The following is a 27844-nucleotide window of genomic DNA, read 5'->3' as shown; positions in this document are numbered from 1 at the left end:
AGTTCTGGGCTGATTCCTCACTGTTCTCATGATCATTGCAACTCCACGAGGTGAGATCTTGCATGGAGCCCCAGGCCGAGGGATATTGACAGTTTTCTTTTGTGTTTCTTCCATTTGCGAATAATCGCACCAAATGTTGTCACCTTCTCACCAAGCTGCTTGGCGATGGTCTTGTAGCCCATTCCAGCCTTGTGTAGGTCTACAATCTTGTCCTTGACATCCTTGGAGAGCTTTTTGGTCTTGGCCATGGTGGAGAGTTTGGAATCTGATTGATTGATTGCTTCTGTGGACAGGTGTCTTTTATACAGGTAACAAGCTGCGGTTAGGAGCACTCCCTTTAAGAGTGTGCTCCTAATCTCAGCTCGTTACCTGTATAAAAGACACCTAGGAGCCAGAAATCTTTCTGATTGAGAGGGGGTCAAATACTTATTTCCCTCATTAAAATGCAAATCAATTTATAACATTTCTGACATGTTTTTCTGGATATTTTTGTTGTTATTCTGTCTCTCACTGTTCAAATAAACCTACCATTAAAATTATAGACTGATCCTTTCTTTGTCAGTGGGCAAACGTACAAAATCAGCAGGGGATCAAATACTTCCCCCCCCCCACTGTATATGATAAACAGAGAGTAGCAGCAGCTGTAATGTGGTCTGTGTGTAGCTTGTGTAGAGGAGTCAGATGCAGGACAGCAGATATGAGTAAATTAACGTGATTTACTCAAAATAGACAAATGGGAAGTGCTGCTTCTACCAGGAGATTTATCGCACAATCCCCCCATCGATGGGGTGGTAATTGAGTCGCCTTCTTCTTACAGAAGGTGAGAGCCAAATCGGCATATTCTGAGGGGATGCGCACGGTGGAGACCTGGTCTGGACTTTCCACCGTAGTCGTATCGATGGAAACTCCAACACACCTCCCTGAGCACTCTCGTGACAACCCCTTGAGAGCCCTCTGTTGCCACGAAGTAGTGGGGTCGTGACAGGCCAACCATGGTTGGCCCAGCACCATGGGAAACGCAGAAGAATCAATAAGGAAGAGACTGATTCTGTCCTTGTGACCCTCCTGCGTAACCATGCTTAGTGGAGCGGTGGCTTCCCTAATCAGCCCTGACCCTAATGGTCGACTATCTAGGGCATGCACAGGGAAGGGCAAATCTACAGGAACAAGGGGGATCCCTAAACTATGAGCAAATGAACAGTCAATAAAATTCCCAGCTGCACCTGAATCTACGAGCGCCTTATGCTTGGAATGCGGGGAAAACTCAGGAAATGTAATTAACACATACATGTGAACCGAACAAGGAGAGGGACCGACTTCGGTGGAAATCGTGACAGCAGCGTAAAAGAGGGGTTGGGTTGACACAATGCAAATAGTCCAGGTAGCCACAACCTCTCCCTCAACGTGATCAAGACAAAGGAGATGATTGTGGACTACAGGAAAAGGAGGACCGAGCCCGCCCCCATTCTCATCTACGTGACTGTAGTAGAGCCAGTTGAAAGCTTCAAGATCCTTGGTGTCCACATCACCAACAAACTAACAAGGTCCAGGCACACCAAGACAGTCGTGAAGAGGGCATGACAAAACCTATTCCCACTCAGGAGACTGAAAAGATTTGGCATGGGTCGTCAGATCCTCAAAAAGTTCTGCAGCTGCACCATCAAGGACATGCTGACTGGTTTTATCACTGCCTGCTATGGCAACTGCTCGGTCTCCAACCGCAAGGCACTACAGAGGGTAGTGCGTACGGCCCAGTATATCACTGGGGCCAAGCTTCCTGCCATCCAGGACCTCAATACCAGGCAGTGTCAGAAGGCCCTACAAATTGTCAAAGACTTGTCCCATTGAGAGTTAGCGACTATAAGGTCCTATCTGCAAAAGATGATTCTGAGATAATGGCTTTAAAGTTCTGAACCCTCATTGGTTTAAATGGGGTCAGGGATTTTTATTTAGAGTATTATGCTTGATACTCACATATATTTGAGCAATTACATTTACTTTTGATACTTAAGTATATTTAAAAGCAAATACTTTTAGACTTTTACTCAAGTAGTGTTTCACTGGGTGACTTTCACTTTTACTTGAGTCATTTTAAATTAAGGTATCTTTAATTTTACTCAAGTATGAAAATTGGGTACTTTTTCCACCACTACCTATTATTGAGTTGCACCACCTATTTTCCCCTCAGAACAGCCTCAATTAATTGGGGCATGGACTTTACAAGGTCTCGAAAATGTTCCACAGGGATGCTGGCCCGTATTGACTCCAATGCTTCCCACGGTTGCGACAAGTTGACTGGATGTTATTTTGGTGGTGGACCATTCTTGATACACACAGGAAACTGTTGAGCGTGAAAAACCCAGCAGCATTGCAGTTCTTGACACAAACTGGTGCGCCTGGCACCTACAACTATACACTGTTCAAAGTCACTTCAATATTTTGTCTCCATTCACTCTCTGAATGGCACACACATAATCCATGTCTCAATTGTCTAAAGCAGGTATTCCCAAACTGGGGTAGGCGCAATGCCGTCGGGGTACACCAAACATCAAATAAAAATGTGATTCACATTTTTTATATATATATATACATATATAATAAGAATTGTTTCACATTTTCAAACAGCCGATTTATATTTTCCAACGGTGCTATACATTTGGGTGAGTTTTTTTTTCTCGCCTGAGTAGCCTCGTTTCACTGCCAAAAATAAAATTAAACCATCTAGCGTTCAGCGGAATAACAACACAATGTCAAATACAGGTAGCCTAGTCAAAAAATTAACATGCAATCACATTAACCGTTACTCTCTCGCGGGAATTCCACTAATGGTCCAAATGTAGCCAAACATAGTTGCTGCTCATTCCGTTTGCTCGAAAATTGATTTAAAAAGTAAGGCCCACGTCCATAGAGACACATACCAGCTCTACTGGTTGTACCGTTAATATCAGCAGTACTACACCTGCACCTGTCGATGACACAAGTTGTTCTGCTTCCACGAGCACATCCAATGCTAGCATCAGTAATTGTTAGCCCAGCATTTGTTGTTAGCCCAACTGACAGTTGTGAATCTGATGCAGCCGAAGAGCTACTGCCCCCTTACCCGGGAAAGCACCGAACAACAGACAGGGACGTTGGACCATCGAAGAGCGCAAATATGATGAGAACTACATTGATTTGGAGTTCACTTATATAGGGAGTAGTGCCTTTCCTCAGCCACAGTGTGTTATATGTGCAAAAGTACAATCTCACAACTCGATGAAACCTTTGCTCTTGCGCAAACATTTAGAAACAAAACATGCCAATTTGAAATATAAGCCACGGGATTGTTTTGAGTGAGAATTTAGATGACTTTTGAGTAGTAAGACTTGTATAAAAGCAACAGATACCATTAATAAGAAGGGGCTAGAAGCGTCTTATATGGTGAGCTACCAAGTTCTACCGAATTCTTCCTGCTGCCATGGATATGCCTGGGACAATGCTGGGGCAAAAGGCCAAAAAAACTATACAGACAGTGCCTTCATTAAACAACACTGTTTCACGAGGCATCAGTGACATGGCAGGAGATGTTTTGAAACAATTACTGCTTCACATACAAGCCAGTGAATTTTATGCGTTACAGCTGGATGAGTCAACAGACGTGGCGGGCCTGGCACAGCTCCTGGTATATGTCTGTTACTTTTATGGGGGTCAATTAAGGAAGTCATCCTCTTCTGCAAACCACTGGAAACTAGGACAACAGGAGATTATATTTTTTAAAGTACTGTACGGCTTTGTGACATCGAAAGGACTTTGGTGGTCAAGATGTGTTGGTTGGTATCTATACTGATGGCGTAAAGCCATGACAGGGAGACATAGTGGAGTGGTAATGCGCGTGCAAGCAGTTGCTCCTGACGCCACTTCGGTACACTGCAGCATCCCCCGAGAGGCTCTTGCTTCCAAGGGAATGCCTGACAGCTTGAAAGACGTTTTAGACACTACAGTGAAAATGGTTAACTTTGTTAAAGCAAGACCCCTGAACTCTTGTGTATTTTCTGCACTATGCACTGATATGGGTAGTGACCATGTAACGCTTGTACAACATACAGAAGTGCCCTGGTTATCAAGGGGCAAAATATTGACAAGTTTTTTTTAATTGAGAGACGAACTTAAAGTTTTCTTTACTGACCATAATTTTCACTTGTCTGACCGCTTGCATGAAGACGAGTTTCTCACACGACTCGACTATGTGGGTGATGTTTTTTCTCGCCTGAATGATCTGAATCTAGGATTACAGGGAATCTAGGATGCAGAGTTATGTGCATCCTTTCAAGAACACCCTTCTCCATTCTGTGATGAGTTATTCACAATTTTTCGATTAACAAATAAGGTTTTATATGTAAGATGGTTAATTGAAGAGCAAAATTATTGATTTTAATTATTATATTATTTGTGCCCTGGTCCTATAAGAGCTCTTTATCACTTCCCACGAGCCGGTGTAACGATGTGCGCTGAGAGTCAGGAAGCAACTTCAGGGAGTGAGTGTTTTAATAAATAAACACAACATAATACAAAATAAGAAATACGGACAACGCACAGACATGACACAGAAACAGAAACAATAACGCCTGGGGAAGGAACCAAAGGGAGTGACATATATAGGGAAGGTAATCAGGGAAGTGATGGAGTCCTGTTGCGTGATGAGGCTCAGGTGCGCGTAACGATGGTGACAGGTGTGTGCCATCACAAACAGCCTGGTGACCTAGAGGCCGAAGAGGAAGCACACATGTCAGCCAGATTGTGACAAAAACTCACACTCATTCTTATATTTAATAAATGTATCGTATAGTGTGTGTGTGGCAGGCTTACAATGATGGCAAAATACAACATTTGAGAGTGCGCTGAACCTGGTGTTAGAGGGGGTACACAGCTGGAGGTTGAATGTTTGAAGAGGTACGGGACAATAAAAAGTTTGGGAACCACTGGTCTTAAAGGTTTTAAAATCCTTTAACCTGTCTCCTCCCCTTCATCTACAATGGTTGAAGTGAATTTAACAAGTGACATCAATAAGGGATCATAGCTTTCACCTGGATTCACCTGGTCAGTCTATATCATGGAAAGAACAAGTGTCCTTCATGTTTTGTACACTCAGTGTATGTCAGTAAATTGGTAAATTAGTCAAGCCAGCTATCTAAACGTATAGCCAAATTGCTGACTGGGCTAGCAGGGCACGGATTTTGTTAGTCACACTCACTCATGTGCATTTGTAAAGTATTCAGACCCCTTGACTTTTTCCAAATGTTGTTACATTACAGCCTGATTATAAAATGTGTTTAAAAAATGTTTTCCTTCAACAGTCTACACACAATACCACATAATATTGCAGATGCAGACAGTTTGAATCACAGATGTTTATTGACAAAACAGGGGGCAGGCAAACGACAGGTCAAGGGCAGGCAGAGGTCAGTAATCCAGGGCAGAGTCAGTAAGGTATAGAACGGCAGACAGGCTCAGGGGCATGGCAGGCAGAATGGTCAAAACCGGGCGGAGGCAAGCACAAGACAGGGTGTGACCCATAATGACAAATATTTACAAATGTATAACAAATAAAAAACAGAAGTACTTTATTTACAAAAGTATTCAGACCCTTTGCTACGAGACTCGAAATTGAGCTCAAGTGCATCCTGTTTCCATTGATCATCCTTGAGATGTTTCTACAACTTGATTGAAGTCCACCTGTGTTAAATTCAATTGATTGGACATGATATGGAAAGGAACACACCTGTCTATATAAGGTCCCAAAGTTGATAGTGCATGTCAGAGCAAAAACCAAACCATTAGGTCGAAGGAATTGTCCGTAGAGCTCCAAAATAATAATGGGGAGGGCTGCCGTTTTACGGGCTCCTAACCAACTGTGCTGTTTTGTTTGTTTTGTAAGTAATTTTGTAAATAATGTTACTGCTACCATCTCTTATGAACGAAAAGAGCTTCTAGACATCAGAACAGCGATTACTCACCTCGAACTAGACGAAGACTTTTTTCTTTAATGAGTCCGACGTGAAGGATATACTGCTTTGTGGAGACAAGGCCCAAATTCCTGTCATCAACGTGAAGAAAAGACAGAGAAAAAAGGGGAGGAGGATGGGATGCCTCGTAAGAATTAGCCGACGAGTAGATAAATCACCACTACCCGCGGTATTATTGGTCAACGTGCAATCATTGGAAAACAAACTGGACGATCTACGATTAAGACTATCCTACCAACGGGACATTAAAAACTGTAATATCTTATGTTTCACCGAGACTTGGATGAACGATGACATGGATAATGTAGAGGTGACTGGCTTCTCAGTGTTTCGGCAGGACAGAGCCGTTACGTCTGGTAAGATGAGGGGTGGGAGTGTGTGTCTATTTGTCAATAACTGCTGGTGCGCGATGTCAAATATTAAAGAAGTCTTGGGGTATTGCTCGCCCGAGGTAGAATACCTCATGATAAGCTGTAGACCTCACTATCTACCAAAACAGTTCTCATCTATATTATTCTTAGCTGTCTATTTACCACCACAAACCGAACCTGGCACTAAAACCGCACTCAACAAGCTGTATAAGGCCATAAGCAAACAAGAAAATGCTCATCCAGAAGTATCCCTCGTAGTGGCCAGGGACTTTAATGCGGGCAAACTTAAATCAGTTTAAGCTCATTTCTACCAGCATGTCATATGTGCAACCAGAGGGAAAAAAACTGTAGACCACCTTTACTCCACACACAGAGACACATACAAAGCACTCCCTCGCCCACCATTTGGCAAATCTGACCATAATTCTATGCTCCTGATTCCTGCTTACTAGCAAAAACTAAAGCAGGTAGTACCAGTGACCCACTCAATACGGAAATGGTCAGATGAAGTGGATGCTACGCTACAGGACTGTTTTGCTAGCACAGAATGGAATGTATTCCGAGATTCATCCAATGGCATTGAGGAGTATACCACCTCAGTCACCACAGTGACAGTACATACATTTCCCAACCAGAAGCCATGGATTACAGGCAACGTCCACACTGAGCTAAAGGCTAGAGCAGTCGCTTTCAAGGAGCGGGACACTAATTCGGACGCTTATAAGAAATCCCGCTATAACCTCAGACGAACCATTAAACAGGCAAAGCGTCAATACAGGACTAAGATTGAATCCTACTACAGCGGCTCTGACGCTCGTCAGATGTAGCAGGGATTGAAAACTATTACGGACTACAACGGGAAATCCAGCTGCGAGCTGCCCAGTGACCCGAGCCTACCAGACGAGCTAAATACCTTTTATGCTCGCTTTGAGGCAAGCAACACTGAAGCATGCATGAGAGGGCCAGCTGTTCCGGATGACTCTGTCTGATCACACTCTCTGTAGCAGATGTGAGCAAGACCTTTAAACAGGTCAACATTCAGAAAGCAGTGGGGCAAGACGGATTACCAGGACGTGTACTCAAAGCATGCAAGGACCAACTGGCAAGTGTCTTTACGGACATTTTCAACCTCTCCCTGGCCGAGTCTGTAATACCTACATGTTTCAAACAGATCACCATAGTCCCTGTGCCCAAGAAAGCTGTCACAACCTGATTTTTTTCACCTGTCTTTGTGCTTGTCTCTACCCCCTCCAGGTGTTGCCCATCTTCCCCATTATCCCCACTGTACTTATACCTGTGTTCTCTGTTTGTCTGTTGCCAGTTAGTTTTGTTTCGTCAAGCCTACCAGCGTTTTTCCGGTGCTCCTGTCTTTCTCTTGTTCCTGTTTTCTAGCTTTCCCAGGTTTTGACCATTCTGCCTGACCTGACCCTGAGCCTGCATGCCGTTCTATACCTTTCAGACTTTGCTCTGGACTACTGATCTCTTCCTGCCCTTGACCTGTCCTTTGCCTGCCCCCTGTTTCTGTAATAAACTTTTGTTACTTCAAAACTGTCTGCCTCTGGGTCTTCTCCTGAGCTTTGATAGTACGAACTGGCCATGATGGACACAGCAGACTCGGACCCAAGGAACCACCATTAGAAGGCACAAGGAGTTGCTTCGTGATCTTATGGAAGGGTTCTAGACATTGGCCGAATGCTATGAACGCACGTTGAACACATTGCTGGAGCAATTCCGCGGGTTGTCTGTCAGGCAGCCTACCACGACGGTAACCTCACAGCCCCTTAGTAACCCAGCTGTTAGCAGCACGGCCTCCCCGGCCACCCCGGTTTTCCAATAACCCCACTTACCTCCCCCGAAACGCTTCGCTGGTGAGTCGGTAACCGGTTGGGCGTTTCTCGTGCAGTGTTCTCTAATCATCGAGCTGCAGCCCTCCTCCTTCCCCTTGGACCGTTTGAAGATAATGTACCTCATCATGCTGATATCCGGAAGGGCACTCGCATGGGCTACGGCCATGTTGGGACAACAGTCGGCCGTATGCTTCAGTCTGGAGGAGTTTGTGGCAGAGATGAAGAAAGTTTTTGACTCTCCATTGTCCGGGAGAGAGGCTGCCCGGAAGTTTCTCCAGCTTTGGCTCCCGCAGTATAGCAGACTATGCAGTGGATTTACACACGTTGGCAGCTGAAAGTGACTGGAACCTGGAATCGCTGTTTGACACATTCCTGCACGGATTATCGGAGGAAGTTAAGGACAAATTAGCAGTCTCTAGAACTACCGACAGATCTTGACTCACTCATTGCCTTGACCCTCTGGATCAATGGGCGGCTACGGGAACGTAGGAAGGAGAGTAGGTCCGATTCCACTCGCCTGCCAAAGGATTCCATCTCGCCTCCGAGGCATCCCGGAAGTCCCCGACGTCTCAGTTTCCAAGAGGACCCGAGGTTACTCGAGTTCCACCGAGTGTCTCCGAAGTCTGATGATTCCCCTCTTCCCGAGCCGATGCAACTAGGCAGAGCTAGGCTGTCCCCAGCCGAACGTCTACACCAGCTTCACACGAAGATATTGCGGTACTACTGGTCATTTCATGTCCTCCTGTCCACTAAAAGACCAGGCTCACCAGTAGGGGCGAGTACTCTGGTGGGCCATATGGATAACTTTTCCTCTCCCCTTACTCGCACCCCTTTCCATGCCATCCTGCTGTGGGGGAACCAGTCGAAATCTCTCCGGGTTCTCATCAACTCTGGGGCTGCTGAGAATTTTTTGGACGCCACCCTGGCCTCCGAGCTCTTCATCCCCGGTCAGCCCCTCTCCATTCCCATGGACATTAGAGCGCTGGATGGGCGCTCTATAGGCCGGGTCACCCACAATACCACTCCCATCAACCTACGAGTGTCAGGAAACCAAAGTGAGGCAATCCAATTTCTGCTAATTCAGTCTCCTAAGGTTCCCGTGGTATTGGGATTATTTTGGCTCCAGTGAAACAATCTCCTCATAGACTGGATTGCTGATGCCATCATGGGCTGGATGTCTCCGCGTTCGTCGCCGCCTGCATGGTCTGTGTGCAGAACAAGACTCCTCGGCAAGCTCCGGGTGGTCTCCTTCAACCACTGCCTGTCCCTCACGGTCCCTGGTCTCACATATGCCTGGACTTCATAACAAGTCTTCCCCCATCTGATGGTAACACCACCATCCTGACAGTAGTGGACCGGTTTTCCAAAGCCGCCCACTTCATTCCTCTCCCCAACCTACCCTCTGCCAAAAAGATGGCCCAGAGCATGGTTGGGTGCTGACCCCGGTCTCTGCCCGGGGTCCTCAGTTCTCGCCCTGGTTCTGGAAGGTGTTCTGCACACTCATTGGGTCGTTGGCCAGCCTGTCCTCTGGGTTCCACCCTCAGTCCAACGGCCAGTCGGAGTGAGCCAATCAAGACATGGAGACGACTCTTCGCTACCTCATCTCCGCCAACCCCACCACCTGGAGCCAGCAACTCGTGTGGGTTGAATACACCCACAACAGCCTTTCGAGTGTTCCCTGGGTTATCAGCCCCCGCTCTTCCCGGAGCAAGAGGAAGAGGTCGGCAAACCCTCTGCCCAGATGTTTGTCCACCGGGGATCCAGTACCTGGTTGACTGGGAGGGTTATGGCCCAGAGGAGAGGTGCTGGGTCCCCACTAGGGACATCCTGGACCCAGGCCTCGTCGCTGAGTTCCAACGCCGGCACCCCGGTCAACCCGGTATGCGCACAGGTAGGACACCAGGTGGCGCCCCGCCCCAAAACCTTTTACTCTCATTTCGATACCAAACCCACCACTGGTGTTCGTGGCCAAAGAGCTCTATTTTCATGTCATTTGACCAAAGCACCGGTTCCAATCCAAATGCCAATGCCATTTAGCAAACTCCAGGTGTTTACATTTGTTGGATGAAAATGAAAATAGATCTCATTGGACATGCACACCCCTACCTTCTTGAGAGAAAAAAAAGTATTACTTGTTAAAAACAATATATTTATATTTGTCTATCTATTTCTAATCTATTTGTATTAATATAAAATTATATTATTTCCACTTTTTTTAAGCATACAATATGGTAACGCAGTATGTGAATTATTTATTTTATACAGTCATTATTGCTTTATCAATAATTTAGGACTGCACTGTATACACAAAACATTAGGAACACCTGCTCTTTCCATGACATACACTGACCAGGTGAATTCTGGTGAAATCTATGATCCCTTATTGATGTCAGTTGTTAAATACACTTCAATCAGTGTAGATGAAGGGGAGGAGACAGGTTGAAGTGTCACGTCCTGACCATAGTAAGATGTTATTTTCTATGGTAGTGTAGGTCTGTCACGTTCGTCGTAAGGAGTAGACCAAAACGCAGCGGGAATGTGTATACTCATCTTCTTATTACGAAGAAAACCAAAATAAGCACTTACTCAAAAACAACGACAAAAAACAGTCCTGTAAGGCACACAGCTACACACGGAACAACTACCCACAAATCCTTGAACGAAGATAGAATTATACTAACATAGAACATTAACCATAAAAACCCGAAACACATAAAACAAACACCCCCTGCCACGTCCTGACTAAACTGCAATAACAAATAACCCCTTTACTGGTCAGGACGTGACAGCACCCCCCCCCCCCCCCCCCCCAAAGAAAAAAAAATACAAAAAATAAACCCCAAAACAAAAATAATCCCAAACTAAAGGGAGGGAAGGGAGGGTGGCCACCGTCACCGACGGTTCTTGTGCTACACCCCCCCTCCCCAGTCCTCCACTATGGAGGTGGCTCAGGCTCCGGCCTTAGTCCCCAACCTAACCTGTCCACCCCCGCTGAAGGCTCAGGGCTAAGGCGCGTCGCTGGAGACCTCGGGCTGAGGCGCGTCGCTGGAGACCTCGGGCTGATGCGCGTCGCTGGAGACCTCGGGCTGATGCGCGTCGCTGGAGACCTCGGACTGTAGGGCGACTCTTGGAGCTCCGGACTGTAGGGCGACTCTGGCTGCGCCGGTTCCAGACTGTAGGGCGACTCTGGCTGCGCCGGTTCCGGACTGTAGGGCGACTCTCTTTGAACGGTATATGGTAGTAGGTGCCAGGCGCACCGGTTTGTGTCAAGAACTGCAATGATGCTGGGTTTTTCGCACTCAATTGTTTCCTGTGTCAAGAGTGGTCCACCACCCAAAGGACATCAAGCCAACTTGACCACTGTGTGTAGCTGTGATGTGACATTTGATGTCAGAGAAAGGGATGTAGGGTCTGAAGTACAAAGTGACCTGATGAATCTGCTCTGATCATGAATAGTCTGAAGCTTTGGGCATCTGGACTTCTCATCACACTGCAGATACTACTACCAGGTAAAACACACACGCTAGGTGCGCACACAGACACACACTCTACATACACTGAGTATACCTACCTATACCTAACACTTTCCTAAGATTGAGTAACCCCCCCCCACTCAACCACTCAATCTTAGGAAGGTGTTCCTAATGTTAGGTATACTCAGTGTATGTAGAGTGTGTGTCTGTGTGCACACCCAGCGTGTGTGTTTTACCTGGTAGTAGTATCTGTTAACATACATTTTCATGACCGAGACTACTCTTCAGGTAACCACTGGTTATCTGAAACACATTGTGGTGGAGTATGACTGCTGAAAACATCCGTTGTTAACTCATACATGTAGGCCTAGGCTATTGTGAGCTAAGAGATACGTCTCTGCACGATACTGTTTGTGTCTGAAGTGCTGTTACTATGTACTGTGTGTGTACTCCTGCCACTCTTAACACTTTGTTACATGCCTTGGTAACTGAGGTAATGTGAGCTATGCTTGTGTTTTAACTTTCAGGTTTACACAGTCTTGTGATGTGCAGGAAGCCTGGGATCAAATTCAGTGCTTGTCACTTTTACACAATTGTATTCCTAACATGAACCATACCATATTCATACATCAAATCAATAAATAAAATGTCCAATGCGCTGAATACAACAGGTGTACAGTTGAAGTCAGAAGTTTACATACACCTTAGCCAAATACATTTAAACTCCGTTTTTTTTACACGTTTTTTTTTTTTACAATTCCTGACATTTAATCAGACTAAAACATCCCTGTCTTAGGTCAGTTAGGATCACCACTTTATTTTAAGAATGTGAAATGTCAGAATAATAGGATGATTGATTTCTTTCATCACATTCCCAGTGGGTCATAAGTTTACATGCACTCAATTAGTATTTGGTAGCATTTAAATTGTTTAACTTGGGTCAAACGTTTCAGGTAGTCTTCCACAAGCTTCCCACAATAAGTTGGGTGTATTTTGGCCCATTCCTCCTGACAGAGCTGATGTAACTGAGTCAGGTTTGTCGGCCTCCTTGCTCGCACATGCTTTTTCAGTTCTTCCCACAAATTTTCTATAGGATTGAGGTCAGGGCTTTGTGATGGCCACTCCAATACCTTGACTTTGTTGTCCTTAAGCCATTTTGCCACAACTTTGGAAGTATGCTTGGGGTCATTGTCCATTTGGAAGACCCATTTGCGACCAAGCTTTAACTTCCTGACTGAGGTCTTGAGATGTTGCTTCAATATATTTACATAATTTTCCTACCTCATGATGCCATCTATTTTGTGAAGTGCACCAGTCCCTCCTGCAGCAAAGCATTCTCACAACATGATGCGGCCACCCCGGTGCTTCACGGTTGTTTTTCGGCTTGCAAGCCTCCCCCTTTTTCCTCCAAACATGACGATGGTCATCATGGCCAAAAAGGTTCTATTTTTGTTTCATCAGACCAGAGGACATTTCTCCAAAAAGTACGATCTTTGTCCCCATGTGCAGTTGCAAACTGTAGTCTGGCTTTTTTTATGGCGGTTTTGGAGCAGTGGCTTCTTCCTTGCTGAGCAGCCTTTCAGGTTATGTTGATATAGGACTCGTTTTACTGTGGATATAGGTACTTTTGTACCTGTTTCCTCCAGCATCTTGACAAGGTCGTTTGCTGTTGTTCTGGGATTGATTTGCACTTTTCGCACCAAAGTACGTTCATCTCTAGGAGACAGAACACATCTCCTTCTGAGCAGTATGACGGCTGCGTGTTGTCCATTTGTGTTTATACTTGTGCACTATTGTTTGTACAGATGGACGTGGTACCCTCAGGCGTTTGGAAATTGCTCCCAAGGATGAACCAGACTTGTGGTCTACAATTTTCTTTCTGAGGTCTTGGCTGATTTCTTTTGATTTTCCCATGATGTCAAGCAACGAGGCACTGAGTTTGAAGGTAGGCCTTGAAATACATCCACAGGTACACCTCCAGTTGACTCAAGTAATGTCAATAAGCCTATCAGAAGCTTCTAAAGCCATGACATCATTTTCTGGAATTTTCCAAGCTGTTTAAAAGGACAGTCAACTTAGTGCATGTACATTTCTGACCCACTGGAATTGTGATACAGTGAATTATAAGTGAAAATATCTGTCTGTAAACAATTGTTGGAAAAATTACTTGTTTCATGCACAAAGTAGATGTCCTAATCGACTTGCCAAAACTATAGTTTGTTAACAAGACATTTCTGGAGTGGTTGAAAAACGAGTTTTAATGACTCCAACCTGTGTATGTGAACTTCTGACTTCAACTGTAGATGTTACCGTGAAATACAAGCCTATAATCAACTACTAATCACTACTGTATGTATCATATACTTGTCCTGCTAGTAACAACATGTATTTTATTTTATAAAATACTAATTTACTGTATAATATAAATATATTTCCAAATTAGTTTTTTTTATTCAGTCATGCCCCTCCCCTCGGTTTTGGGTTATCTCGAAGTTCAGCCCCCTGCGCCAGAAAGGGGCGTGGCTTGAACAATGAGGTAATCGGAGTAAACAGTAAAAATGGCGACGTCTGGAGCAGTAGGAGAGGGGTACTCCGGCCTGAATGGGTTCGTTTCCGAGACAGAACACAAAATAATGACAGATCTACCAGCCGAGTTACTCGAGTACATCTTATGCTTCCCTGTCCTCAAGCATGTCGACATTTGCAACGTTTCCTGCAGCTGCAAGCGGTTACACGACGTTTGCCACGGCAGGGGGAAGGTCTGGGGACACCAGTACAAACTCAGGTGAACTGACATTAGCTTGCTTGCATAATCCCACTAGCTAGCTAGAGACGTAGCTATCTAATGCTAAATGGCATTAGATAGCCCCTCTAAAATACGAAATTCTTTCTGGCAGTACAGTCAGCACATATCCGTCATAGCGAGCTACTGTCGCAAGGGAGCTGTCAAACGGCCGTAGACATTCTGCTGATGCACCAAATTCCACATCACGCAAAGTAACGTTAATAGCTAGCTAGCCAACTAACGTTATGTATCCAGCCTAGCTAGGTAGCTACATTTACGTCATTTAGCAGACGCTCTTATCCAGAGCGAGTTACAAATTGGTGCATTCACCTTATGATATCCAGTGGAACAACCACTTTACAATGTCCAGGGCTTATATAAGAAGCTACTAAAATATCTAGGTCACAACTAGGCATTTCACAATTCTTGCCTTGCACATTATCGTGCATCTGAGGACAGACATTAAAGTTGTGTGACCTTGAATGCTTGGAAATTGTGATTGAGGTCTTGTGCAGTTCTTCAAAAATCAGTTGGCTTGCTGGTAATTTTTTTTCTCAGACTGAGTCCCCTGTATGGTTAAAGTTATGGCAAACCACTGCTGATTTTGAATCTATTGTAATAATTATTTGTAAACCAGCCACATGTTACTACATAGTAATTAGGCCTTACAGAAATGTTTAATGTCATTCTGTACCATGCAAGTGATGTGCTAATAATAAACTCATCAAAAAAAGAAATGTCCTCTCACTGTTAACTGCGTTTATTTTCAGCAAACTTAAGATGTGTAAATATTTGTATGAACATAACCAGATTCAACAAAGGAGACAAACTGAACAAGTTCCACAGACATGTGACTAACAGAAATGGAATAATGTGTCCTTGAACAAATGGGGGTTCAAAATCAAAAGTAACAATCAGTATCTGTTGTGGCCACCAGCTGCATTAAGTACTGCAGTGCATCTCCTCCTCATGGACTGCACCAGATTTGCCAGTTCTTGCTGTGAGATGTTACCCCACTCTTCCACCAAGGCACCTGCAAGTTCCCGGACATTTCTGTGGGGAATGGCCCTAGCCCTCACCCTCCGATCCAACAGGTCCCAGACGTGCTCAATGGGATTGAGATCCGGGCTCTTTGCTGGCCATGGCAGAACACTGACATTCCTGTCTTGCAGGAAATCACGCACAGAACAAACAGTATGGCTGGTGGCATTGTCATGCTGGAGGGTCATGTCAGGATGAGCCTGCAGGAAGGGTACCACATGAGGGAGGAGGATGTCTCTGTAACGCACAGCGTTGAGATTGCCAGCAATGACAACAAGCTCAGTTCGATGATGCTGTGACACACCGTCCCACCTCCAAATCGATCCCTCTCCAGAGTACAGGCCTCGGTGTAACGCTCATTCCTTCGACAATAAACGCGAATCCAACCATCACCCCTGGTGAGACAAAACCGCAACTCGTCAGTGAAGAGCACTTTTTGCCAGTCCTGTCTGGTACAACGACGGTGGGTTTGTGCCCATATGCGACGTTGTTGCCGGTGATGTCTGGTGAGGACCTGACTTACAACAGGCCTACAAGCCCTCAGTCCAGCCTTTCTTAGCCTATTGTGGACAGTCTGACCACTGATGGAGGGATTGTGCGTTCCTGGTGTAACTCGGGCAGTTGTTGTTGCCATTCTGTACCTGTCCCACAGGTGTGACGTTCAGATGTACCGATCCTGTGCAGGTGTTGTTACACGTGGTCTGCTACTGCGAGGACAATCCGCTGTCCGTCATGTCTCCCTGTAGCGCTGTCTTAGGCGTCTCATAGTACGGACATTGCAATTTATTGCCCTGGCCACATCTGCTGTCCTCCTTGCAGCATGTCTAAGGCACGTTCACGCAGATGAGCAGGGACCCTGGGCATCTTTCTTTTGGTGTTTTCCAGAGTCAGTAGAAAGGCCTCTTTAGTGTCCTAAGTTTTCATAACTGTGACCTTAATTGCCTACCGTCTGTAAGCTGTTAATGTCTTAACGACCGTTCCAAAGGTGCATGTTCATTAATTGTTTATGGTTCATTGAACAAGCATTGGAAACAGTGTTTAAACCCTTTAAAATGAAGATCTGTGAAGTTATTTGGATTTTTACTAATTATCTTTGAAAGACAGGGTCCTGAAAAAGGGACGTTTCTTTTTTTGCTGAGTTTATTTATGAATTTGCACCCAACATACATTAGCCTACTTACTACTTGTTCACCGAACTCAACTCCCTACTAATCTGACACGTACAATAAAATTCACTGTATCTGACTGCAATCTCTTTTCCTACACTCCCCAGATGGCCAAGATTGCAGAAGCATTACCGCCAGAATGAGTGTTGCGATTGGCTGAAAGAATACAGAACGCGACACACTGTTGGTCTACAAATACGACGAACAGTTGTATCCATCTCAAAGAGATTCTTCACGGAAGTTGTAAGTAATGACATTGGCAGTAAGCTGTCATGGTTATTGTCATTCTGACTTAGCCAGGCTAGTTTGTGGAGTCTGAAATAGTGTTACTAACATTGTATGAACTTGTAAATGAGTTAGTGACAGTTGTCTCTTGGCCATACTAATCCACCACATCATGGTGTCTGTGATTTAGCTGCTGTGTGCAACTGCGCACGTGATCATGCATGCTTGAGTGTTTTTGTGTGTTTTTGTGTGTGTGTGAGGTTGGCTGGCCTGGTTAGCACTAACCCAGAGATCTGTAACACAGCCTTGCGTTGGCCAGGTGCTGGGGGACAGCTTTGCTGAGATTGAGTCCCTCGGGGCCCCTGAGCACTTCTGTGAAGATGAGCTGCTCTCCATACTGAACTCAGATAGGAGGTAAGAGCCATGTCTACACTCCAGTCCAGCACAAAAATGTATCTTTGGTCATTGGTTCTGTTTTATGTGTTAATACTCCCTGGAGCTTTGTTTTATGTCCATTGTTACAATCTTTTTTTCTCCATCTCTTCTCTCCCTCTCTTGTCTTCTCTATCGCTCTCTCTTCCTATTTAACTCTCTCTCATTTTCACCTTGCTTGCCCTCTCTCACCTTTCTCTTTCTCTCCTTCTCACTCTCTCCTTCTCTTTCTTGTGCCTTCTGTCTCTCTTGTGCCTTATCTCTTTCCATCCCTCTTCTCTCTCTCATCTCACTCCCATAGGAAAAGCCTGACACTGAAGTACTATGCAAAGAAAATCCTTTATTTCCTTCGCCAGCAAAACATTCTGAGGAGTTTAAAGATGTTTCTGGAGCAGCCTGCAGAGCAGCAGTCAGCACTAGAGGGTGAGTCATGGATATGGTGTACTTACTGTAGTACATGTGGAGTGGGCCTATTTATATGTATCATACTCTCATGACTTGTATTCGGTGTAGGCCTAAATTAAGTAAGGCAGACAGCTGAACATGGGCCTAGCCATACATATAATAATCATAATAATGAGTGTTTGGAGAGAAAAAAAACAATGGCCGTTTTTCCCTCCATTGTGGTTTTTGAAGTCCTATGATTGCACCACCGTTTGCATTAAAATCCATAGATAATCCATTAATAACAAAGCCATAAAGAAATGTAGTGTTTAACCATGTGTTTTTACAGTCTTCTATTGTCTCGTCTCCTGCTGTAGGAGCTGTACTGGTGGACCAGTATTGTAACCCCCTGGCAGATGTGTCGTTGGATGGTATATCCTCCCAGCTGGAGGAGATCACTGACAAGGTCAAGAAGATGCTGCGGATGAAGAATTCCTCTCATCCAAGCCTGAGGGTCACACAAGGTTGGTCTGAGCTGGAGAGAAACACATGTTGGAATGTTCTGTTTGTCTCTCAGGAATTAATACAAAGAGCTAATACAAAGTCAGGCATTGTCAGACCTCAAAAGTAGTCTAATTTTCACGTCGACAAATTTTGATTTTGGCGTTAACTATCAAAGTTCACTATTATCTAACCTAGGAGCTTGTGAGTGTATTACATTGTACCGTTGTATTTGACCTTAGTACATTCTCTGCAGCGTTCTTTGCTGATACTTAACGATGTGATCCTTTGTGTTCTGTCTAGGTGACTGCTTTGCTGTGGAGGACTTTGAGCTCGAGAGGCAGGTGGTGGTTGCCCTCAATGCTGTTTTGTACGAGCAGCTTCAGTACAAGGGCAACGAGTGTGATTACTACAATCCTCTCAACTCTTACATACACCAGGTAGGTGCTCTCATAGAGAGGCTATAGAGGTCTTGGATGGTGATTTACATTTGTCATTTAGCAGACACTCTTATCCAGAGCGACTTACAGTTAGTGCATTCATCTTAAGATAACCAGGTGGGACAACCCCATATCACAGTTATAGCAAGTAAATTCTTCCTCGATGAAGTGTCTATCAGCAAAGCCAGAGTAAGGGGGAAAATAGTTAAGTACGAGTGTTAGTTTACTAAAGGCTTCTTTTTTGGGGGCGTGGGGGTGCGTGGGGTGGGGGTTCTGTGGGAGTATTTAAGATACTCTTTGAAGTGGTAGGGTTTCAGATGTTTTCGGAAGATGGGAAGGGACTCTGCAGTCCTAGCTTTGGGGCGATGTTGGTTCCACCATTATTGTGCCAGGACAGAGAAGAGTTTGGACTGAGCTGAGCATGAGCTGCCCTCCTATATCGGTGGGAGAGCCAAGAGACCAGAGGTGGCAGAACAGAATACTTGGGTTGGGGTGTAGGGTTAGAGCCTGAAGGTAGGGAGGGGAAGTTCCTTTTGCTGCTCCGTAGGAAAGTACTATGGTCTAGTAGTGGATGCGAGCTTCGATTGGAAACCAGTGCAGTGTGCACAGGAGTGGGGTGACATGGGAGAATTTGGGAAAGTTGACACCAGACGGTGCTGCAGCGTTCTGGATTAGTTGCAGGGGTTTGATGGCACAAGCGTGGAGCCCAACCAACAGCGAATTGCAGTAGTCCAGACGGGATGTGATGTATGGATTAGGACCTGTGCCGCTTCCTGTGTGAGGTAGGGTTGTAAAATAGTGGTCACCAACCTTTTTTTAATTTGTTTACTTTTTACCCCATTTTCTCCCTAATTTCGTGATATCCAATTGGTAGTTACAGTCTTGTCCCATCGCTGCGACTTCCGTATGGACTCGGGAGAGGTGAGGGTCGAGAGCCATGCGTCCTCCGAAACATGACCCAGCCAAGCCCCACTGCTTCTTGACACACTGCTTGCTTAACCCGGAAGCCAACCGCACCAATGTGTCGGAGGAAACACCGTACAACTGGCGACCGTGTCAGCGTGCATGCACACAGGAGTCGCTAGAGCGCAATGGGACAAGGACATCCTGGCCGGCCAAACCCTCCCCTAACCCGGACGACACTGGGCCAATTCTACGTTGCCTCTTGGGTCTCCCAGTCGTGGCCGGCTGCGACACAGCTCGGGATCGAACCCGGATCTGTAGTGACGCCTCAAGCACTGCAGTGCCTTAGACCGCTGCGCCACTCGGGAGTCCATCAGTCCCCCGGTCAAGATACTTTCGCAGTCAAAAAGCATGCTGAGATCTCAGAATAAAAAAAAACATTAGCCAAATAAAAACTGCTCTGTAGGAATGAGGTTTGTGCAGTAGACCTAGTACATTACCACAGCATATTGGCTGCTATATGCCTGGCCTGCCAATATTGTTCTTCTCTCAGACCATATTATATTTCAAAACTCAAGCTTTGATAACAAAATAGATCCATTGTTATAGTAGCACTTGCGAGGCACAGCTGAGCATAAATTTAAATCATTTGCATTTTTAATTTTTTTGGACTGATGGTACCTGGTCGTGGTGTTTTCAAGACAACTGGGACCTCGGAAAAAACAAGATCAAATCATGACGTCAGTGAACTTTAGGATGGAAAGTCGGAGCTCTCCGAGTTGGATGACCGTTCAAAACTATTTCCCCAGTCTGATCTCTATCTTTTCTGAGTTCCCAGTTGTCTTGAACACACTGAAGTTGGAGAGTTCCCAGTTGTTTTGTACACGGCATTAGTCTCAGCGGAGGTAGGGAGAGAGTAGCAGAGGGTCCGCCGCTCACGGTCTCTGCTCTCTCTCCTTCCTTTCCTCCGGTGAGATTGACCAGAGAGAGGGGACACAGTCTTCCACCTGATGGGGAAACTCGAGTCGCACCGCATCTGCCTCAGGCACAAATTCATGTTGTTCCTAGTGAAAGTGAAATACTCCTATATTAAAATAGACACCACGAGCTGCTAGTAATAATAAAAATGCACGGCTATCGATACACTTGGCTACTCATTCATTGTAGCTGCAGCACGAGTGGAAGTAGAGAAGTGTGTTTTATCTTTTGTAATAATATTGAATAAAAACAGTTAACAGTGCTGAGTAAAATTTGGCTAGTATCAAACGTTTGCTGTGGCTAGGGTCATGGAAGCTGTAGGTAGGTGTAGTGATTTAAGCTGTCTGATAGGCTAGTGTAGTAGGTGCACTCCATTTAGCCACAGATCTCTGTCTGCCGGGTGGAGTTTGTATTTTCAGACAAATTAAATGGTTCAAAAACACTTTGCCTACCCGGTGCGCATGGCTTTTGAATCAAGTGCACCTACCGCCACCAGCGCAACACGGAAAAAAGGGGCGCAAATCTTTAGGTCTTTATCGTTGGCTTTTCTACAGAAATGTTTGGTGATCGACTAGGAAAGCCTTGAAGATCGACCAGTCGACCGCCCAGTTGGTGACCACTGTTATGGAGCATGAACCTGCAGGAGCGAGTCACTGCTTTGATGTTTGTAGAGAACGACAGGTTGTTGTCCATGGTCACGCCAAGGTTTTTTGCACTCTGGGATGGGGACAGCATGGAGTTGTCAACTATGGTCTTGAAGCAGGCAGACCTTCCCCGTGAGTAAGAGTAGCTCTGTCTTGTTGAGTTTGAGGTGGTGGACTGACATCCAAGCTGAGATATCGGCCAGGCACGCAGCGATGCATGTTGCCACCTGGGTGTCAGAAGGGGGAAAGGAGAAAAGTAATTCAGTGTCATCCGCATAGCAATGATGTGAGGATATTATGAAGCTGAGTAACTTGGTGTATAGGGAGAAGAGGAGAGTGCCTAGAACCGAGCACTGGGGGAGACCAGTAGTGAGAGTACGTGGTGCAGACACAGATCCTCTCCACGTCACCTGGTAGAAGTGGCCTGCCAGGTAGGATTCATGACTGTACAGAGCCTGAGACGCCAAGCGCTGAGAAGGTGGAGAGGAGGATCTGATGGTTCAGTGTCAAAGGCAGCAGATAGATTTAGGAGGATGAGATCAGAGGAAAGAGAGTCAACTTTGGCAGTGCAGAGAGCCTCCGTAACGCAGAGAAAGGCAGTCTCACCCATCTTGAAGCCTGACTGGTTAGGGTCAAGAACATAATTCTGAGAGCGATAGTGAGGGAGTTAGTCAGAGACAGCATGCTCAAGTGTTTTGGAAAGAAGGGATACCGGTCAGAGGGGTCAAGTGATGGTTTCTCGTGGAGGGGAGAGACTCAGGACATTTTGAAGTCAAAGGGTCGGGGACAGTGGTCAAGAATGGGGGAAGTTCTCCAGAGATGTTCTGGAGAAGGGGATGGGGTCGAGCGGGCAGGTTGTTGGGCGGCCAGACCTCATTAGTTGCAGGAGTTCATCTGGAGAGAGAGGGGAAGTCAAGGCGTAGGGTAGTTCTTTGTGAGTGGGACTCAATAGGCTGAGTGAATGAGGAGCGGATGTCATCACCCTTCTTTTTAAAGTGGTTGACAAAATAATCTGCATAGAAGGAGGGAGAGGCTGGAGGATTAAGGAGGGAGGAGAAGGCAGAAAGGAGTGAAAGGATGATAAGTCCTCTGAAAGTTTAGTTTTCCTCCATTTTTGCACCGCTGCCCTGTTCTGTAAGTTTGCAATGAGTCACTCAGCCACGGAGTAGGAGGAGAGGGCTGAGCCAGCCAGAAGGAAATGGGATAGTGCGAGTCATAGGATGCGGAAAGGGAGGATAGTAGGGTCGAAGAGGCTGAATCAGGAGACGGTAAGGAGAAGGATTTAGCAGAAGGGAGAGATTATAGGATAGAAGAGGAGACAGAGCGAAGATTGGGACGGAACATGTGGGTAGGGCCTGAGTGGCTAGGGTTGGAGGAGAGGGAGACGGAAAAGGAAACAAAGTCGTAATCAGGGACCTGAACAGCCTTTAGTAAAGATTAGGTCAAGCGTATTGCCTGTCTTGTGAGGGGAAAGAAAGGAGGGAGGTTGAAGTCACCCAGTACGAAGAGCGGTGAGACATCATCAGGAAATTAGCTTATCAAGGTGTCAAGCTCATTGAGGAACTCTCTAAGGGCACCTGGTGGGTGATAGATGACAACAATGTTAAGTTTGAGTGGACAAGTGACAGTGACAGCATGGAATTCAAATGAGGAGATGGACAGGGTAGTGAGGGAGAAAAAATAATCTCCACTTAGGAGAAATGAGCAGCCCAGTGCCAACACCGCGACGACTAGATTCTCTCGGACTATGAGAGAAAACAGTCAGATGAAGCGAGAGCAGCTGGAAAAGCAGTGTTGTGTGGGATGATCCATGTCCCTGTCAGGGCAAAAAAAAGTCTAGGGACTGAAGGGCAGCATAGGCTGAGATGAACTCTGTGTTTTTGACCGAGATGAACTCGGCGTTCTTGACTGCAGATCGGCAGGTCCAAACGCTGCCAGAGGCCAGGAATTCCACTGGGTTGTGCATGCAGGATACACTAAATTAGAAGGATTGCAGCCAAGGGGCGGGGAGCGTCTGTAAAGCCTACACGGAGAGGAGCGAACTGGGATAGAAAAAAGCACATAGTTGCCAAAGCTACAAAAGAGCAAAATGAGATCTGAAAATAACTAGGTAAGATACTCCTGGTTGATGTGTCAACAATCTGCAAATTATGAGCAGTCAGCAGTGCACACACTAAGTAGGGGAAGACAGGCAGCACATAATTAAAGTAGATGGCCTTAGCTAGCAAGAAGACAGTACTAGACAACAACAGATTAAGACAAAAATTATACTTCCTAGAGATACAGGGAGTCTTCCAGCTAGAGCTATAATGTTATCCTCGACCTGTAAGCGGCTCAGAGTAGGAGTGCTGGTCTTCCTAGATCAGCACTCCTACTTTGAGTCTTTTTGAATATGGGCCCTTTATTATTTAAATAAAGTGAGTCTATTGATACTGTTATCTTCACCTTTTAACGGACAAAGTGGCTCTTTGAACTCTAAGTGGCTCTTCCTTACAGTCCCATGTCTTCTATTCTCTACCTAGGTGTTGCTCCGCCGGACAGGCATTCCCATCAGCCTGTCTGTCCTGTACATGACCCTGGCCAGGAAACTGGGGGTTCAGCTGGAGCCCGTAAACTTCCCCAATCACTTCCTGCTTCGCTGGTGCCAGCATCAAAGAGGGTAAGGGCCAGAGTGTGAGAGGAAGCGAATGTAAGGCATACACTTTAATGATCAGCCTTTAGTTCAGAACTAGTTCATGATTGGGTGAAATGCAGCATTGCTCTCCCAAAATTGCTGGGTTTCAATATACTCAATGTAGCATCGTCTGCGTTGCATACTAAAAATCGCCTCAAAGTAACTTATTTTTACTTGTATTGATAAAGCTACACATCTCATTCCAGGAGTGGGGACATCTATGACTTTGTGTACATTGACGCTTTCGGTAAAGGCAAGCAGCTGACGGCTAAGGAGTGTGAGTACCTCATCGGTCACCAGGTGACTGCAGACTACTACAGTGCCATCAGTACCACAGAAGTGCTGCTAAGGATGGTGGGGAATCTGCTCAACATCGGAAAGCGAGGGTAAGAGTTGTGGACTCTAAGATTTTTCTTAAACTCATCAATAACTTTTCTGACATCTTCTATCTGTACATCCAAAATCTTATTTTTCCTTATTTTCTATGTTGTCCTCAGGATCTCATCCTTGAGGTAATGTTAGGGTTAGAGTTGGTCAAAAATAAATTCCTACACTCAACTGTCGCTGCTCTGGTATGAAATAACATTGTGTATCACGGTGCTGTGTCATGCAGGGAAGGCAATGAAAAATCCTACCAGCTGCTGAGAGACTCTCTGGATCTCTACCTCACCATCAACCCAGACAACGTTCAATACCTTCTACTACAGGCCAGACTCTACTTCCACCTGGGCATCTGGCCTGAGAAGGTTAGCATGATTTCTCAAGATGGCACATCATGAACCCAAGTACATGTAATTGGACCATATGCCTTTACCCTGGCTTTGATCATGTTGAAAGAGGCAGCACATTTAGAGTTTATTTTATTGGGCAATCCATTTTTGTAAGAAACAATGTCTTCTGTCATTTGGCTATTGGTCTGCTTCTCTAACCTCCAGGACTAGCTGCCTCTACTTTCTTACTACGGTACAGAGCAGAGGACAAGCTTTCCCCAACTGATAATGACTGGTGTCTGCTTGATGTCTCACCCCTCTTCCTTCCTCCTCCAGGTCCTAGACATCCTGCAGCACATCCAGGCGTTGGACCCGTCCCAGCATGGGGCGGTAGGTTACCTGGTTCAGCACACCCTGGAGCACATCCAGCACAAGAAGCACCCGGTGGAGCCAGAGGTGAAGAGACGCAGCGCCGCCGAGCACGTAGAAGTGCAGTACAGCGTAGGCCTGATCATGAAACACAAGAGGTGCGTCTGAGTTCTGACCAGGCAGTCAGTCACTCTATCCACTTCCTTTATTATTTTGGTCTTCTTTCCACTACCACTTTTTGATAAATGCAGATTTTTTTTTTTTTTGAGTATCTATTTATTACATTCCCATGAGTTTGTTTGTCTAGTATTGCCCTGTAGTGTGACTCGGATGTTTTGTATTGATAAAGCCCATGTGTTACGCTGTACCCCATCTCTCTCTGACACTGAGTGGCTGCCCCCCCCCCCCCCCCCCTCTCGTTGCCAGGTCTGGCTATAACTGTGTGATCTACGGCTGGGACCCCAAGTGCACCATGAGCCAGGAGTGGATCACCACAATGAGGGTCCACCAGCTGTCCAGCGGGGCCAACCAGCCATTCTACAACGTCTTAGTGCAGGACGGTACCTGTCGATACGCTGCCCAGGGTACGTCTCCTCCAGACAGACTAACATACATTCTCAATGTGTCAGGGCAGTGGTAGTTAGTTAAGAATGCGCTCTAAGATGTAAGTATCTTGACAAATGCAGTACTTGAAATGCTTATTGAAGAGTTATACATGCTGGATGAGTAGAATACCTATCTGCTAAGGTGTAAGCCTATATGTTTTTGCATTAACACACAGAATATGCAGCTGTCTTGTACAGCAGTGGTTCCCAACCTGTTTTGGTTACTGTTCCACCAACTCAATTTTGCTCTGCTCTGAGTACCCCTGAAGTACCCCCTCATGTGCATTTTACCAGTAGGCCTATGGTCTTATGAGACTTCAAGTACCCCCTGTGGATAGACCAAGTATCCCCGGGGGTCCTAGTACCCCTGTTTGGGAACTACTGTTGTACAGTAACTTGCCTCCACTCAGTTTAAGATTTGATGTCACATGATACGATACTTAGTTTTTTTTAAAGTCTCTTTCCGCCTCTTTCTCCCATCTCCCAGAAAACCTGGAGCCTCATTCCGCTCCTCTGGAGATCGCCCATCCGGAGGTGGGCCGCTATTTCTCAGAGTTCCATGACAGCCACTATGTTGCCAATGAGGAGTTGCAGACACGCTACCCAGAGGACATGGCAGAGACCCTGGGCACCGTACGGGACCTCTACCACAGACTGACGCCCTCCTCAGGGCAGGCCTCGGGGCAACAGGAGAGCCCTAAAGGCCCCGGGGGCTCCTCCCAGGACCAGAAGAGCCAGGAGAACAAGGAAGCCATGCCCATGTAGCTTAGCGTCCACTACTTCTCGGCCCTTTCCAAAACAACCCCTAGCCCCTACCACCTAGGCACTTGTGTAGATCTGAAAGGATTGGATGGGTATAAACAATACGTCAGAATTACAACTAGCCTATCGTAGGGCATAGTGGAGCTACTACTAGACCCTACAGCAGGGATAGATTCAGCCGCGAGACAATTTTTTTTCTCTTTTTTTGTGGAGTGGATGGTCGGGGAGCCGGAACACAATTACAAATAATTTGTAAACTGCAAATTGACCGCAAGAAGCCCAAACAGATAATATTTGACTAAAACATAATAATTTCAAACCCTTTCTTACATTTGTATACGATCATATGTCTCTCTTATGTGTGGGAATACTTGGGAACTTATTTCCCAAATTAAAATCACTTGGAGCTGATTTCCTGGTGTTTTTACAGTTTTGTATGTCCAACAATGAAAATGCAAAAAAAGATACATAAATATATATTTGGTTGCTCAGAAGGTTTTAATTGGGGGGCCAAATAAAACCACCAGCGGGCCAAATTCGGCCCGTGGGCCACCAGTTGGGGAACCCTGGGCTAGGGGTTGTTTCTAGATGGGAAGCCCCCTCTCTTCCCCATCCAATTCCTTTACTTGACAACGTCCTGTTCACAAACCATCTCAGAGTAGGGAGTGCTGATCTAGGATCAGGTCATAGCTGTCAGTATAATCTTGTTCACTATGATCTAAAATGCTAAACTGATCCTAGATCATCACTCCTAGTCTAAAGCGATTTATGAATGAGTGCCCTGGAATGCTTCAGTACCTGGATCATGTGCTGTACCACCGATTGCCAACCAACGCCAGTAAAAGCCAAAACCCCTTTTCTCTCCACCTTCATCCACCTTCAATAAGATTTACCAAGCTTGTCTCCTTTACTCTCGCTCTCCATCTCAATCTACTTTCTTCACCTTCCGTCAAGTTCTTCCCAGACCTGACCCCTAGGCCATCACCCTCTCTCTTTTACCGCCACATGAAACACTATCAAAATGAACTTTTACAGTATGAAACAATGTGAAAAATAACATTACTGTTACAATATCTCTTTCCATCGTCACATTACATTATAATAATGATTCATGCACTTACGAAAGGATGACTTTTGAATTTCTAGAACATGTTATACATTTTTTTTTCTGTATATTTACAAGTAAAACATTGTAGGACTTTTAAGGGCTCACATATGTGTTGAGCTGTGTAAAAAGGAAACCACTAGGACTACAATGACTTGAAACAGTAGAGTGGTGAGACTGGATGAAATGAAAGGAAAAAATAAAATGTTTCAAGGTGTATTTTGGTCGTTCTACTATGTTATTTACAACAAACTGTTGTATTGTCTCTTCAAGAGCATACTAAAGAATAGACATAGTAGCCTGTGTATTCTTTGACAAAGTAACGTTCTGATGAAATGCAAATTGTGCTGCAGTTGCTATTAATGACTGTTGGTTCATGTTCTAAATGTATGTTCCAAATTTCTTTAAGGACAATTCATTGAATTCA

The 27844-nt window shown here is 45.5% G+C and overlaps 2 protein-coding genes across 3 annotated transcripts in view; one reads left to right on the top strand and one right to left on the bottom strand.

Annotated features, from left to right (window-relative positions):
• Positions 1-4506: 4506 nt before the first annotated feature.
• fbxw8 (F-box and WD repeat domain containing 8) overlaps positions 4507-27844 on the bottom strand; it is a 73552-nt gene continuing 50214 nt past the window's right edge. Inside the window, exon 12 of the transcript XR_014382494.1 lies at positions 4507-4738. The gene's annotated coding sequence lies outside the window, so the exon portion shown is untranslated. The remainder of the gene's footprint in view (positions 4739-27844) is intronic.
• LOC106585233 (F-box only protein 21) lies at positions 14221-27634 on the top strand. Of its 2 annotated transcripts, none has more exons than XM_082968434.1 (12): positions 14221-14478; positions 16793-16928; positions 17230-17324; positions 17644-17765; positions 18104-18250; positions 18531-18667; positions 23715-23851; positions 24073-24252; positions 24480-24612; positions 24913-25103; positions 25372-25529; positions 26038-27634. In XM_082968434.1, the coding sequence occupies exons 1-12, from the start codon at positions 14252-14254 to the stop codon at positions 26313-26315; spliced, it is 1941 nt and encodes a 646-aa protein (XP_082824560.1). In that variant the 5' UTR covers positions 14221-14251; the 3' UTR covers positions 26316-27634. The 2 variants fall into 2 exon arrangements, with proteins under 2 accessions (XP_082824560.1, XP_014026707.1); XM_014171232.3 differs by having other exon boundaries at positions 17215-17324.

The sequence above is a fragment of the Salmo salar genome, chromosome 24, assembly GCF_965601325.2.
Source record: "Salmo salar chromosome 24, fSalSal1, whole genome shotgun sequence".
Lineage (NCBI taxonomy): Eukaryota > Metazoa > Chordata > Actinopteri > Salmoniformes > Salmonidae > Salmo > Salmo salar.
The sequence above is the reverse complement of the archived record's forward strand: the minus strand, read 5'-3'. Positions and strand labels throughout refer to the sequence as shown.

Coding starts and splice junctions, on each gene's coding strand:
- LOC106585233 (XM_014171232.3), top strand. CDS start 14,252: ATGGCGACGTCTGGAGCAGTAGGAGAGGGGTACTCCGGCCTGAATGGG. Junction 23,852..24,072: donor TGGTGCCAGCATCAAAGAGG/GTAAGGGCCAGA, acceptor ATCTCATTCCAG/GAGTGGGGACATCTATGACT. Junction 24,253..24,479: donor CTCAACATCGGAAAGCGAGG/GTAAGAGTTGTG, acceptor TGTGTCATGCAG/GGAAGGCAATGAAAAATCCT.